A 15,165-nucleotide genomic window follows, 5' to 3' on the forward strand; every position below is an offset into this window, starting at 1 on the left:
CCTGACCTTAACCCCATAGAAAATGCCTGGAATTTAATGAAAAACAAGGTTCAAGAGACACGACGCAGCAACATCAACAATCTAAAGGAGGTGCTGAAGACACTGTGGGTAAACATGGTCTCCACATACTTAGCCAGCCTTGCTGAATCCATGCCTAAACGACTGCAGATGGTGATAAAATGTAAGGGTGACATGACAAAATACCAATTGTAATAAAAGATCCACAATAAAACACTTAAATCCACTTGAATATTAAGATTTTGTGGTTTCATTGAACTCGTAAAGATTTTTTTGCCGGCACTTGTAGCTTGGCCTGTGCGAAATTTTCGCACATTGGTCATCGGGGGTGCAGGCAATTTCAGAAAAAGCAAGCTGGTCAAATGTAAATGTATTTCATGAGCTGATGAACACAGACAGGTATTTGTATATTTAGATTGGTAATACAATAAATTGTTTTGATAAGTAGAGGCCAAAAAATGTTTTCTGGATGAGATGCCACCTGCAGGTTTATCAAAATGAATGTTTAAAGTGTATTTAGTGATAAAATCGTGAATGTGTGATTTGTTTGGTTGTTTTCTTGCTGAAGGGAGCAAGTTTCAAATGGTGCATTGTGTGTGTGTGTGTGTGTGTGTGGAGGAGCTTTGTGGTAGTGTGCTTTGGGGTACTGTGGTGCCACCTGCAGGTCATTGTGTCTTACTGCAGGTTTATGAAAATTAATGTTTAATCTGTATTTTGAATGTGTGGTTGGTTTGGCTTTTTTCTTGCTGAAGGGGGCAAGTTTACCTTTCAAATGGTGTATCATTGTGTGTGTGAGTGCAGCATGAACGGGGATACAAAGGAATCACCGAGAAACAGTGTTTAGAAATAATAGAATAGATGGGGTTAACATTGCTGTGGATTTTAAATGCAGAGAAATGTCAATTTATGCTGAAGACTTCTTGGAATTGCAAAGGAAGAAATGTGTGACAAGCTGTCAAAATTTTTGCAGTTAAATGTGCAGCGGTCATGTTCCCTTTGCATTTGTCATTTAGTTTGTGTATGCAGCTTGGAAAAAAAAAAAAAAAGTTAAAAAAAAAAAAAAAATAATATATATATATATATATATATATATATATATATATATATATATATACACACATACATACACACACACATACACACACACAAGACCTGCACATAAAAAGAATCTGAATGGCAAGTTTGAGTAAATCTAGGTACACGTGGCTTATCCTAGTGATAGTGAGGACCGACCATTCTATCCTTAGGCTGGGTTCACATTGCATTAGGTGCCATCTGCTTAACGGATCCGTTACTATGCGGCACTAACGCAATGTAACGGATGCGTTAACGCACCTATTGGCATCTATTATGGAAACACATCCCAATATGCATGTACAAATCGGCAAGCGTTAGCGATGATGCGTTTTCGGGTGCGTTCGGTCTAAAGCACAGCGAACGGACACGTTGGCTGTGCAATAGACCTCTATTGCTAACACAATGCTACCATGCGTAACACATACTTTAAACGGATGGCACTAAAGCGATGTGAACCTAGCCTTATATTGCTAATAGTGTCTTCAGAAGGAAGAGAATTTGATCTCTGATGCCATCTATTGCGTGTAACAATCCTAAAAGGGAGTATGGATTCTTTAACAAGCCTTGCCACATGACTTGAGATAGGAAGCCAAAACCAGAAACTCCATTTGCAGACACGTGTTTTGGGGTGTTGACCCTCCTCAGTGCAAAGCAGAAGATCTGATTTGGCTGTATAAGGCTTCTGACTAGTAGTCTGAGGGGGAAAGTTTCTCCTTGTTGAGAGTGACATGCCAATGTAAAGAGACTTCTAGGCAGTGCAATGCTCCTTTGGGCAATAAATATGCAAAGCCTCTTATATTATAACTCAGCATGTTTTGACCATCTAATATATAAAGCTCAGTGTGTGTGTGTGTGTGTGTGTGTCCGGGATTGGCATCCGCACCGTCGCAGCTACAGCCACAAAATTTGGCACAGTCACACGTCTGGACCTCAAGAGCGTCATAGGCTATGTTGTGAGGCGAAATTTTAACCCTGCGCGTTCCAATTCACCAAACAATGTTGCCCCTATCTACATAATGGGGAAAAAGTGAAAGGAAAAAAGTGTTGGAGGCAAATTGACAGCTGCCAGATGTGAACAAGGGGGACTGAAAGAATGAGTGATGGCGCCAAAGAGTATATACCGTACAGTTGCTAAGGTGGGGCCCTGACATGGGATACTCACCACACACGGGGATATGAACACACACAAAATGCGCCACACACTACCACGTGCTTCAACACATATACCACCCTCAGCACACATTTCACCACAAATACACCAACCTCGTCACATAAAAGTCAAAACACAAAAGTCGCCACTCAAAACTCGCCACGCTGTCCCAGAGCTGTTTAAAAGATGAAAAATGAGCTGTGATTGGTTGCTATCAGCAACAGTTTTCTTTGTAGACAGTTGTGGTAACTGAGGCCTATTATTCTTATCATTTCTATGGGGTTATCGTCCTTCTGTAAAGCTGGAAATAACACAGTTTATTACTGTGCCAACACAGACCACCCTCTGACACAGACTGCAGGGGGAGCTCAGTATCACACAGGATAGGATTAGATACACAGCTCAGCAATCAGTATCACACAGGATAGGATTAGATACACGGCTCAACAGTCAGTATCACACAAGATAGGAACAGATACGTAGCTCAGCACACAGTATCACACAGAATAGTATTAGACACACGGCTCAGCAGACAGTATCACACAGGATAGGATTAGATACGCAGCTCAGCACACACAGTATCACACAATAGTATTAGATACACGGCTCAGCACACAGTATCACACAAAATAGTATTAGATACACGGCTCAGCACACAGTATCACACAGAATAGTATTAGATACACGGCTCAGCAGACAGTATCACAGAATAGGATTAGATACACAGCTCAGCAGTCAATATCACACAGGATAGGATTAGATACACAGCTCAGCACACAGTATCACACAGAACAGTATTAGATACACAGCTCAGCACACAGAATAGTATTAGATACACGGCTCAGCAGACAGTATCACAGAATAGGATTAGATACACAGCTCAGCAGTCAATATCACACAGGATAGGATTAGATACACAGCTCAGCACACAGTATCACACAGAACAGTATTAGATACACAGCTCAGCACACAGAATAGTATTAGATACACGGCTCAGCAGACAGTATCACACAGAATAGGATTAGATACACTTTTTTTTGTGCAATATAATCATTATAATTTGTTATAACTAACCACAGTTGGTTACAATGCCCGGGTAGTGCAGGGCTCTTCAGCTAGTTCATTATATTTATCAGTTATACATGATCATAAAAGGTTTACGAGTGACTTCCTCAATGGCTATGAATGTAACTGCACTTGGCAGGCATAGCAGAAGTACACAGTTCTCATCCTCCAGATAAGTTCAGGAGAAGAGTGACTGCAATATGCTCACTATGTGCCATACTGATGGCTCACCTAGGGCTGAAATCTCTCACCTAGCTTCCTGGCCAGGCCAAAGTCAATGATTTTGACTTGCGTGTTGACTTTGCTGACGCAGACAATATTTTCAGGTTTGAGGTCCAAATGGACGATGCTCTGCTGGTGCATATAGCCCACCCCACCGAGAATCTGTGCCATGTATTCAATACTTGTTATCTCTGTGTGCTCAAAATCATCCGCTACAATCCTCTCAAACAGCTCGCCACCTGCGATACTGAGAGACAGAGATAAGACAGTTAAAACAAGAATAGACATCCATGAAATGAAGGAGCGATGTGACCGAACTTACTACTCGAGCACCAGGATCACCCAGCCAGGTTCCTGGAAAGCCGCTACACAGTGCACCAGCTGAGGGTGGTGGAGCTTATTCATCAACTCAACCTCTGCCCGAGCATTTGCTATATCTTTTTGCATCCGTGCCTTAGAGAACTTCCCAGCCCGGATTTTGCCACTGGCCTTTTCTTGCAGCTTGTAGACCTGGCCGAATTTTCCCCTAAAATAAAATACATAAATCATGATTGAGCTGCAACACTTGATTGCACTATACTCAATTACCTGTAATTAGAAAGCGTTTCTAGTACTACAGATATGGCCCTAGATGGCACAAGATAAACTTCTTCAGATCACTGGAAGCTCACTTGGTTAGGATTGTGACCTTTGTATCCCCCTATAGTGATATCCCACTTATAAAAGAGGAATTGCAATGAAAATCCAAAAGATTTCAAAGATAAGTGCTCTTCCGGTCTTCACTTACATTCCTAGCTTTTCCAGTCTCACATAAAGATCATCCACCCGGTCAGTGGTGTTTATGGAAACTACTGTGTATTCAGTGGGTTCCTCACACTCGTGATCTCCATCTGTGAAGAAATGGAGATCAGTACAACAATGAGTTTGTAATAGTGAATTTACAAGAGGCAAATCGATTACAGAAATGTCCTCGATTATCCTACATATCTGAATGAGGCTTTCTGAAATCCATGTGTGACTCCCCCAGGAGTATGGTCGCCACAATGGCATTGCCTTCCTCCCGGGAGGGTAATGTCATGCTTGGAAGCAAGGAAGGGTCTCTCTAACAGTTAATCATTTACATGCAACACAGTTACCACTCCAGGCCAGCAGAGGGAGCTCTGAACCAGGACTGGGGGGAGGAGCGCGCTCTGAGGGCCAGGAGGGGAAATAGTCAGTTATTGTGAGGAAGGCAAAGAGTGTCGACGTGTGGAGAGAAGCTGGAGGTTGAGCTGAGGATAGAGAGCTCCCTCCCGGTGATAGCGCATGATCTGGAGCCTGGTCTCCACGGTTGTATGGATACTGAAGGTCCTGCAACAGAAACCAGAGGAACAGGAAGCTGTAAATGCTCTATTCCCAACTAAGACTCGAAGGCAAAACAGCGACCGGTGAGCCAAGAGAGATAGAGGGCTACAGCTGTCTGCCATACGAGGTAGCTCTAAGAGAAGAAGGAGGAACTTCAGTGTAACACTGTACTGGATGTACCTCAAGCCAGCGCTAGGAAGGAGACTACACAACCCATCTGATAGAGAGATCCCTGAGTTGCTTCCAGGCTAGCCTGCTCCTGGGCCATCAGTAACCAGGACCCTGGACTGCGTTTGCCAAGTAAAGGTAAAGAAACTGCACCCTGTTGTGTCCTTGCCTCCTTCCTGCAACATCCTCAGCACTGCTACATCTCTGTGCCAAACACTGCACTTTCTTCCTAACCCTTTATCTACACTGCCCTGGGACTACAGCCCTGCCTGTGGAGGGCTACAACATCATAGCTGCACTACACCATCAGTCCCAGAGGATCTGCATGCAGCGTCGGCTTAACACCTCCCTTGCCAAACACCACAGGTGGCATCACGAATCATTCATTTATAAACTTTGTTCCCAACTCAATCCCTTTTACATGGGCGCCCAGGGCCACGGACCGGGTCACCGCTGCTGTGACATTCTCATCTGAGAGACCGGCCCGGTACCGAGTACCCCACAGCCCTGGGAGGGTGACCCACATGCACATGCTGAAGGAAAAAAAAAAAAAAAAAAAAGCCTGGAAAGCTACTACGGCTGCAACATTTGCATAACCCCCTTTTGCATCCAAGGATTTTGCAGTGGCATAAATTGGAAATATTTCATTGGGACCCACGATCTCCAAATACCATGGATGTCTTAGTGCCTTGCTTACTGGCGAAAAGGGACCTTTTCCCCATCCAAGGCTTGAGGCCGCAGTGGTGAGCTGCAATAACAAAGCCTGTGGCCAAAAGGGGGCGCTGTTTATGAAGGAAGCAGTCAATTTTTCTAAATTTTATACACCAAAGAAACTGAAATAACAAACTGGCTTCTCTGCTGGGCCTATAGCCACCATAGTTGCCCTCAAACATTGCCTTTATGTAACTGGCTGGTAGTGAATTCTTGCCCCAAGTACTTCATCTTAGTAGAGCAACCTCTGTATGTCTTACCTCCGCTAGAAGCCATGATAACGGCGTCAGACTCCGCACCAGCTTCACTTATTCCATACACGTTGGTGGCTCGCACTCGAAACTGGTATCGTTCTCCCGGCACCAGTCCTTCCCTCACATAATAAGAGGTGCTGGTACAGGAATCTGTCAGTAGCTGCCAGCTGACCTCTCCAACCTGCCTTACTTCTATACTGTATCTCAGAACTGCACTGCCACCATCATAGCTTGGCCCCGACCAGGAGAGCGTGAGAGAGGACTGCTGCAACCCTGAGATGAGGGGCTTCCCTGAGGGTGGAGATGGGTGATCTGTACGAGAGAAAATAGAAAAAAGGATTCTTGTTTAACACATTTAAATGAAGAACACTGAAAAGGCCATTTAGAAGAAAAAAAAAAAAAAAAAAAATCCAGGAAGTCCACAAAAGTTAGAGCTCTCGCTTTTGGGTGTCAATAAGGGGTCCAAGCTCCTTTGTCGGCTCAAGAATCGACCACGTATGCGCTGTATCACCACAGAGATGAATAGTAGTGTCCAAAACAACCATGGTATCTTATGCTGCTATTCCTTTAACTTAAAATGGGACCACCAAAGACAGCTGACTTGGTTTAGTGGTAGGATACATGCTCTTGATGTCCTCGAGTCAAAAATGGGGATTTGGGGGCCAATGTTTTGTACTTCATAAGCTTCTGGTGTAAAGACATCTGTTGAATTTTTTTTATTTTTTAATTAAAAAGGAGCTAAAAATGAAAAAAGTCTAGACAGTACGTGACTGCAGAATTGTGACAGTGTGTAATGTGAACAATGTCAGGACTTCCCCGTGTTCTCCTTGTGGATGGGAGGTCACTTGGCCACATGTATGTGATTTTCCTACCGGCATTCATGCACTGATTGGCCTCATCCATCTTCTCCATTATCATGAAAATGTACGCATCACACACTAGGCCAATACGTGAAAAACAACCCTATAGCATTATTCCTGACTAAAACGTTACAGCTGGCACAGTGCAGTGAGGCAGATAACGTTCTTCTGATATTCATCAAACCAGACTGCCAGATACAAAAGTGTGATTTCACAAAACACTTTTTTGTTACTTTGGAGTCCAGTGGCGGAGCGCTTTACAGCACTTTATCTGACACTTGGCATTGTGCTTCACTATAGAGCAGTACATCATACCATCAATGAAATGTAGCTCCCGACACCAGGAGCACTCAGTCACATAAGGACACTGAAACGATGATTAAAACCTAACTTTTCAAAGGGGATGTACTCATTTATGCGGAGCACTGTACACACACAGTTTTGCGTACCACTCCATAGTAATTTGTCATATAGTCAATGAATAATTAAGGCAATAGACAACAACCTGGAGGAATGTGAAGAGGTGAAGATACATCATCAGTCTGCAGAGGAGGACACATCAAAGCAAACAATGGTGGTGAGATAGTCAAAGGATGATGCAATGCAGTCATTTAGAGGTGCACTGTAATTCCTTTGAAATCTAGCAACCATCCCAATCAGAAAATCACACCTTCCCACGTGGTATATAGGTAGGGATCTCTGCCCAAAAGCCATAACCCTACTCCCATAAAATTTTAGGTTATTCTAGAATCCACTGCATGGTCAGAATAAAGTAAGCTTGCTGCACTAAACATTCAGGAACATATGTGAATTGCAGATGGATGTCCATCTACTCTAATAATAAATATTAATAACATAAAAGGCTGGGCTGTCCTTAACCCAGGGTAAAAGATTCAGTTTACTCCCCAAACCCTGTATCTAAACAACCAAGCCAAAGCAGAACAGCTTGACTTGACAAAACACAAAGCCAGATAGGTGTTGCCAAAGGAAGAGCGAGATGACATACTGTGACTGATGGGAGTGCTTCTTTGAAGTTCAATGTAACTAAGTTTTTATATTCTTAAAAGGGGTATCCAGGACTTTACAAAAAAATAAAAATAAATCCAAGCACTAAACTTGCCTGCTTGTTGTGCCGGTGCCATTCTCCCCCAGCGCAGAGTGGTAACAGACACTCCTGCTGAGGATTAAGAAACCTCTGCCGTTGTCACAGCTACAGAGCAGTGGCTTCTTTTCCGCTCACTCTGTTGATGGGGCAGGTCTTCGAGGTCATGCTGATTGACAGCCGGATCCATGCTGCCTAATTGGTGGAACCGGCTGTCAATGAAAATGACTTTGGAAGTCCCACCCAGTTTCATCAGCCAAATCCCCAGCGGGAGTGTCTGTGACCTCGCAGTGCCAGGGAAGAATGGCGCTAGGCACGACAGGCAGGTAAGCTGCATTCACCTGACTGTTCGTGCTTAGATACATTTTTTTTTCTGTAAAGTCCCGGATAACGCTTTAATATATTGCAGTCATCATATTATTTAGCGCGGTGTACTTACAATTGCTCATTTTGCCTTTTTACTCAGCTAAAAACTCTTTTCCTTTGTCTGCTCCATGTAGAAATGGGAAGTCTCTTGTCCCTGCATTTATCATCCCCCTCTTCAAACTACTGACCCAGCTGCTTCGCCCGTCCACCCTTCCATAGGCTTTTGCTGTGACTGATGAGTCAAAAAGGCAAAAATTGACCTCCTGTTGCCACATAGAGCTTAGAAGGATTTAGCTAGTCAGTGTTTAATGATGTGATGTTACAGAACAAACCTAATGGAGAACAGATGAATTAGCTGGTATAAGGGTAAAATGAGCAATTGTAAGTACACAGTGCTATATAGGAGGAGGATTTCAATATATTAAAACGATAAAAGCTTTGATGGGAGAGCTTCTTTAAATAAGAAAAGAATGAAGTTTTCAAGGATCAGTTTATAAGTGCTAAACACCTCCTCTCTTGTGGACTACATATTGTAATGGCAAATGGCTTCTTGATGTGCCAGACATGGGACAGAAAAGTGACAAAGGCTACCAATGTATGTTTTTTCTTCTAGGGCAAGATATTAATATCCAAATTTTAAATCTAGGTCAGTAATTATAAATACCTACAGATTAGATTATCCAATGATTATCCAATGAGCTGCCATAGACCATGCCACCTTTTCTAGTGCAGAATTGACTCATGTCTTCTGATTCCACACCCGTTCTCCATACTCACCCACAATAGCGAGGCTTGCGTGATGCTGTATGCTCCCGGTCTGGTCTTGCACGCACAGTGTGTAGTTCCCGCCGTCTTCCTCACGCACTTGTTGAATCACCAGGCAGCTCTCGGTCTCTGATGTCCGTACAGAAATACGAGGGCTATCAACAACCTCAAAAATATAGAAGTAGAGGATTATGAAAGGAGAAGATGAGGAAAATGGTACGGATTTATCTGTGAGCTTCTCTAATCTCGCTATACCCAATGTCCTGTGTGTATAGGAGAGGAAGGCAGATTAACACTTCACCCTGGTGTCATTTCCCTTGTCGCGCCCTTCACAATTTCTAAGTAAAGAACACATCCAGAGCACATATATGGCAATATATATTACATCATTGCCATTTTTACATTAAAATTAATTACCAGCCCAAGTAGTAGGATTCACAAAGTCTGATTTTTTTCCAAAGAGAAAATGTAAAAAAAAAAATAATTCAGAAATCCCTTCCCAGAAAGCCAAAGGCATGTCTTATAGGGGATGTAAGGCTGCAGTCACACTAACCTGCGCAAAACACGGTCAATATTTTACATCCGTAATACGGATGACAGACCTCTAAACAGTGCTCCGTATGTCATCCGTAATCAAGGTGTGGTCGCGTATTTTGCGCATGTCAGCATCCGTATGGCATCCGTATGGCGAGATTCTCTCGCAGGCTTGCAAAATGGACATATAATGGAGCCCTATGACAGTTTTAATAAAGAAATGAAAGAATAGATATAGATATATTATATATTTATTCTATGTGTATATATCTATTCATTCGTTTCTTTATTAAACCTGTCAGTGTGAGTTTACTGTATCGCGCACTGAATTGCCGGCTTTGCTAAAAGACACCGGGTGCGTATTTCTCGCAAGTCACATGTGTGGTCCGTGTGTAATCCGTATTTTTTGCGCACCCATAGACTTGCATTGGCGTACTACGGGCGTAGTACGCTGACAATCGCAGCATGCTGCGATTGGCACGGACCGTAGAATACAGATGAGAAATATACGGCTGGTGCGAGGGACCCCATAAAGAGTCATTGGTCCGTGTCTAATGCGTGCTTTTAGCGCCTCTCACTCGGCCGTATTCCTCGCCAGTGTGACCTCGGCCTAAGAGTAATAAAGGTTCTCTCCTCCTACCTCCCAGACATGACACCCACTCTTGTCTAGAAAAATATTCAGGATTGAGAGTCCTCAGTAGTTGATACCTTTTAATGGCTAACTGAAAAGATGGTAATACATTGCAAGCTTTCGAGACTACTCAGGTCTCTTCATCAGGCTACACAAAGTACAAAGATATACATCTTTCCTGTATCACTCTTGTCTATGGACTTATCCAATATGGTGGCTTAGCCTTATTTAAGTGAATTGGATAAAGCTGCATAACCACACTCAATGGACTTGAGCCCTTTTCTTGGGATTGCAAACTTGGTTCTTTTCCATTATCTAGACTCCACTGCCATCCCGAAGCTATTGTGTGGAGTATTGTAATGAACAATATTTGGGAAGAACCTGTGTACTCCTCTTGGGTGCAATCACCCATCCATGGTGCTCCTGGTGGTATTCATGGAGACATGAAACCACCTTTTGGTGATGCTAACACCCTACTGCTTCTGCTGGTGTTAAGGGAGCACCCTCCTTGTTGCCCAGGTGGTGGTCAGACAGAGTGGGACAGGATAGTACGGATGGCTCAGCTGTTCTAGGGATGCAACCTCTGTGACCCCTTTCTTTCCCATCTGGGGGATAATGAGTAACAGGCTGTTGCTACATGGAAGTGAGTGCATCAGCATCCAAATAGTGGAAAAGCACTAAGACCCTTTTTTCTAATCTCCTGCAACACGTTCAAAGCTCCCGACTCCCAATACAAAAGCCAAAATTGGACGCACAGCCAAATTGACAAAACCCAAATTTGCCACTGTCTAAAGATTACACCTTGACATTCAAAGAACAGGCTACTAAATACAAATTGTAGCAGTTGAAGGAAGGATGGAAGACAGAAGCACATAGATATGTCCAATTTTCTGACATGGAGATACAATCACTTTAAGTTCCCAAGAAATATCCAAAGAGACAAAAAAAAGCATTGCCATGAAAATACAATTTTTATTAAAGCATGATAGCCAAATATTAAAAACACATAAAAATAGATACCAGTCCAGAAAGACCAAACACAGTATGTTCATAAGTGTGAAAAAACAGTTACACCAGTGGGAGATACAGGGCTGCCAATCTTTTAATTTTATGTCAAAATGACTGCTGAAGAGCCTCCCATCCTGTTTCACACGCTCCTCTCTGCACAAATGAGCATAAATGTTCTAAAGCTGCATGAAGTATGCTGCTGCAACTGTACCTATTCAGTGTGTGCACAATGTTATGCCTCCTATGTAATAATTAAAGCCCCTATATTTATACAAAAGGATATATAAAATAGCCAGTGTGCAGATAATTTATACATATAGGGGGTATATACTGACAACATATAATAGGGATTCACTGAATTTGTACATAGCTGTAACAGAGTGCAAGATGTAAATCCAACTACTGAAAACAGTTCCAGCCACATCCAACATAGACGCTGCACATAAACACCCTCATCTATGTAGAGCCCAATGAAATGCTATAAATGACAGGCTATAAGAGGGAAAATACACAATTAAGTGCAAAGTGCATGAGAGAAATATACCCCCTTGGATGAAGCTGTGGCGAAACGCGCATCAGGGATAGTGACCAACAAGGTTGTATATTTCTCTCATGCACTTTATTGTGTATTTTTCCTCTTATAGCCTGCCATTTATAGCATTTCATTGGGCTCTACACAGATGAGGGTGTTTATGTGCAGCGTCTATGTTGGATGTGGCTGGCACTGTTTTCAGTAGTTGGATTTACATCTTGCACTCTGTTACAGCTATGTACAAATTCAGTGAATCCCTATTATATGTTGTCAGTATATACCCCCAATATGTATAAATTATCTGCACACTGTTGCATACTGGCTATTTTATATATCCTTTTGTATAAATATAGGGGCTTTAATTATTACATAGGAGGCATAACATTGTGCACACACTGAATAGGTACAGTTGCAGCAGCATACTTCATGCAGCTTTAGAACATTTATGCTCATTTGTGCAGAGAGGAGCGTGTGAAACAGGATGGGAGGCTCTTCAGTAGTCATTTTGACATAAAATTAAAAGATTGGCAACCCTGTATCTCCCACTGGTGTAACTGTTTTTTCACACTTAAGAACATACTGTGTTTGGTCTTTCTGGACTGGTATCTCTTATGTGTTTTTAATATTTGGCTATCATGCTTTAATAAAAATTGTATTTTCATGACAATGCTTTTTTTGTCTTTTTGGATATTTCTTGATATTTTCAAGTGCCATTATTGATAGGCTTGATATTTTGGATATATTCTCACTTTAAGTTCCCAGACTAACGACAATTTGTCTCCAGTAATACGCCATATAAAGTCTGCTCACACCAAGCTACACAAATTTAGTTTTCCATACCGGTTTCTTGTTCCGGACCCATGAAGCAGCCAGTGGGGGGGTTCCCTGGATTGAACAGCGCAATTCTGCCTGCTCCCCTTTCTTCACTTCTACATGGGAGAGAGCCTCCAGGATCCTTAAACTATCCCCTGTGAGGATATAGGCAGGTTATTTTTCACGGCTTTTTACCACGGTTTTTAAAGTGGTGGTCGGAAATAGAAATTAAATTTTCATCCTATCCCTATCCATTTAAAGCCATAATCTAAAACTATTTTCTAAGCTACTTGAATTAAAAATTCCCTATATTTCCCTAACTACTAAGTGCTTTTATCCCCCCCAAATTACTTATTGATGACTCTCACAGCTGCAGCTCCTACCCACTTCCTGGAAAAAAAAAGCGGCTTCTGTTTCAGGGTCTGGGCTACTCCCTGCTCAGGCACTGTGCACAAGGACAGTGCCAACTCAGATCAGCAACAAACCGGCAATAGAGCACATTGTCCGAATACCCAGTGTGAAGACAATCACTGCCTCCGCAAGTCAACTTTTTGTTGGATGGTGCTGGTCTCTGCAAACCTGTTATCCTTACAACCTGCATTGACAGTGCGCTCTGTTGCCGGCTCGTTACCACTACTGATCTCAGCCTGTGACGGAGCGCACAGTCATCATGCACATCATACAGTGAACATCGCACAGGGTCAACCTATGCACCATGCACTGGGATCCTCAAAGTCATCAAAAAGTAGAAAAAAAAATTTAGTATAGTTAGGGAAGGATATTGAATTTTAAATTCAAGTATATTAGACAATATTTAGATTGTGGCATTAACTAGATAGGGCTTTAGGCTGAAAATGAATTTGTATTTCGGATCACCCCTTTAAGCGCCTCTTGTTTTACATGGTAATAACATTATGTAAGCACAGCTGTATATGCTGTGGAAGGTCATGTTGTACATTATTTAAAAAAAAAAAGTTGACCCCAACATTTAGATATTTATAGAAAAATGCATTTTTATTTGCATCTCATTAAGGGTATATTAGGACATGTGGACTCTAATCTGGGAATGGCCATTTATTTGCATGACTAGCATGTAATATTACCAAGTTCATTTCTGGGTTAAAATGTCCCCAGCAGTAATTGTCCCTTTATTAACCCCTTAACCCCCAAGGGTGGTTTGCACGTTCATGACCGGGCCAATTTTTACAATTCTGACCACTGTCCCTTTATGAGGTAATAACTCTGAAACGCTTCCATGGATCCCGGCGATTCTGACATTGTTTTCTTGTGACATATTGTACTTCATGTCAGTGGTAAAATTTCATTCAAATACCTTGCGTTTGTGAAAAAAAACAAACTTGGCAAAAATTTTGAAAATGTCGCAATTTTCCAAATTTGAATTTTTATGCCCTTAAATCACAGATATGTCACAAAAAAACTTAACATTTCACATATGTTTACTTTACATCAGCACAATTTTGGAACCAACATTTTTTTTTGTTAAGGAAGTTATAAGGGTTTAAAGTTGACCAGCGATTTCTCATTTTTGCAACACCGTTTTATTTTTACGGACCACATCACATTTGAAGTCACTTTGAGGGGTCAATATGATAGAACATACCCAAAAGTGGCAACTCTAAAAACTGCACCCCTCAAGGTGCTCAAAACTACATTCAAGAAGAAGTTTATAAACCCTTCAGGAATTTTTGAATGCTTTAAAAAAAAAAAAAAAAAATGAACATTTAACTTTTTTTCACAAAAAAATTACTTCAGGTCCAATTTTATTTATTTTGCCAAGGGTAACAGGAGAAATTGGACTGCAAAAGTTATTGTGCAATTTGTCCAGAGTATGCTGATATCTCATATGTGGGGGGGGCACTGTTTCGGCACATGGCAGACCTCAGAAGGGAGGGAACGCTGTTTGACTTTTTCAATGCAAAATTGGCTGGAATTCAAATCGGACACCATGTCGCCTTTGGAAAGCTCCTGATGTACCAAAACAGCGATCTGTCACAGGCAGTGCAGAAGGCTTACTCGTAACTGCGCTTTGCAGGCACGGAGGAAGTCGGCTCCCTGCAGGCCCCCGAAGGTCCCCGCTGCCATTTTGGATCCGGGGACCTGCAGGGAAGGAGGACCCCACAGCAGCGCTGCACATTGCGCTGCTGCGGGGGTCTCAGGGAAGCACGGAGGGAGCCCCCTCCCTGCCAATGCTTCCCTAAACCCCCGATACACTGCAATCGTGTTTGATCACAGTGTCCCAGGGGTTAACATGTCGGGGGCAGTCCGTGACCGCCCCTGACACATAGTGCCGGGTGTCAGCTGTGATAATCAGCTGACACCCGGCCGCGATCAGCGGCGCTTACCACGTGAGCGCCGCTGATCGCTATGACGTACTATCCCGTCCCTGGGAATTAAGTCCCAGGGCACATGGACGGGATAGTACGTCATATGGCAGAAAGGGGTTAATAAAGAATGTTAATAGTTACAGATCATATTCTTCCCTGATTAGCATTACGTACAATACGGTGGGAACAAAGTGTTTGGG

At 42.5% G+C, this 15,165-nt stretch overlaps 1 protein-coding gene across 2 annotated transcripts in view; it reads right to left on the bottom strand.

The window, feature by feature from the left end:
* The window catches only part of LOC141086640 (myosin light chain kinase, smooth muscle-like), a 72,926-nt gene that overhangs the window by 30,071 nt on the left and 27,690 nt on the right, over window positions 1-15,165 (bottom strand). For both annotated transcript variants that reach the window (XM_073572885.1, XM_073572884.1), the window contains 6 exons: window positions 12,648-12,775; window positions 9,115-9,268; window positions 6,016-6,321; window positions 4,320-4,422; window positions 3,855-4,058; window positions 3,562-3,779 (listed from right to left, as the gene is read on the bottom strand). In XM_073572885.1, coding sequence (XP_073428986.1) covers window positions 3,562-3,779; window positions 3,855-4,058; window positions 4,320-4,422; window positions 6,016-6,321; window positions 9,115-9,268; window positions 12,648-12,775 — 1,113 coding nt within the window. The remainder of the gene's footprint in view (window positions 1-3,561; window positions 3,780-3,854; window positions 4,059-4,319; window positions 4,423-6,015; window positions 6,322-9,114; window positions 9,269-12,647; window positions 12,776-15,165) is intronic.

The sequence above is a fragment of the Dendrobates tinctorius genome, unplaced genomic scaffold, assembly GCF_039654945.1.
Source record: "Dendrobates tinctorius isolate UK_male_01 unplaced genomic scaffold, ASM3965494v1 ptg000032l, whole genome shotgun sequence".
In the NCBI taxonomy this organism is placed as follows: Eukaryota; Metazoa; Chordata; class Amphibia; order Anura; family Dendrobatidae; genus Dendrobates; species Dendrobates tinctorius.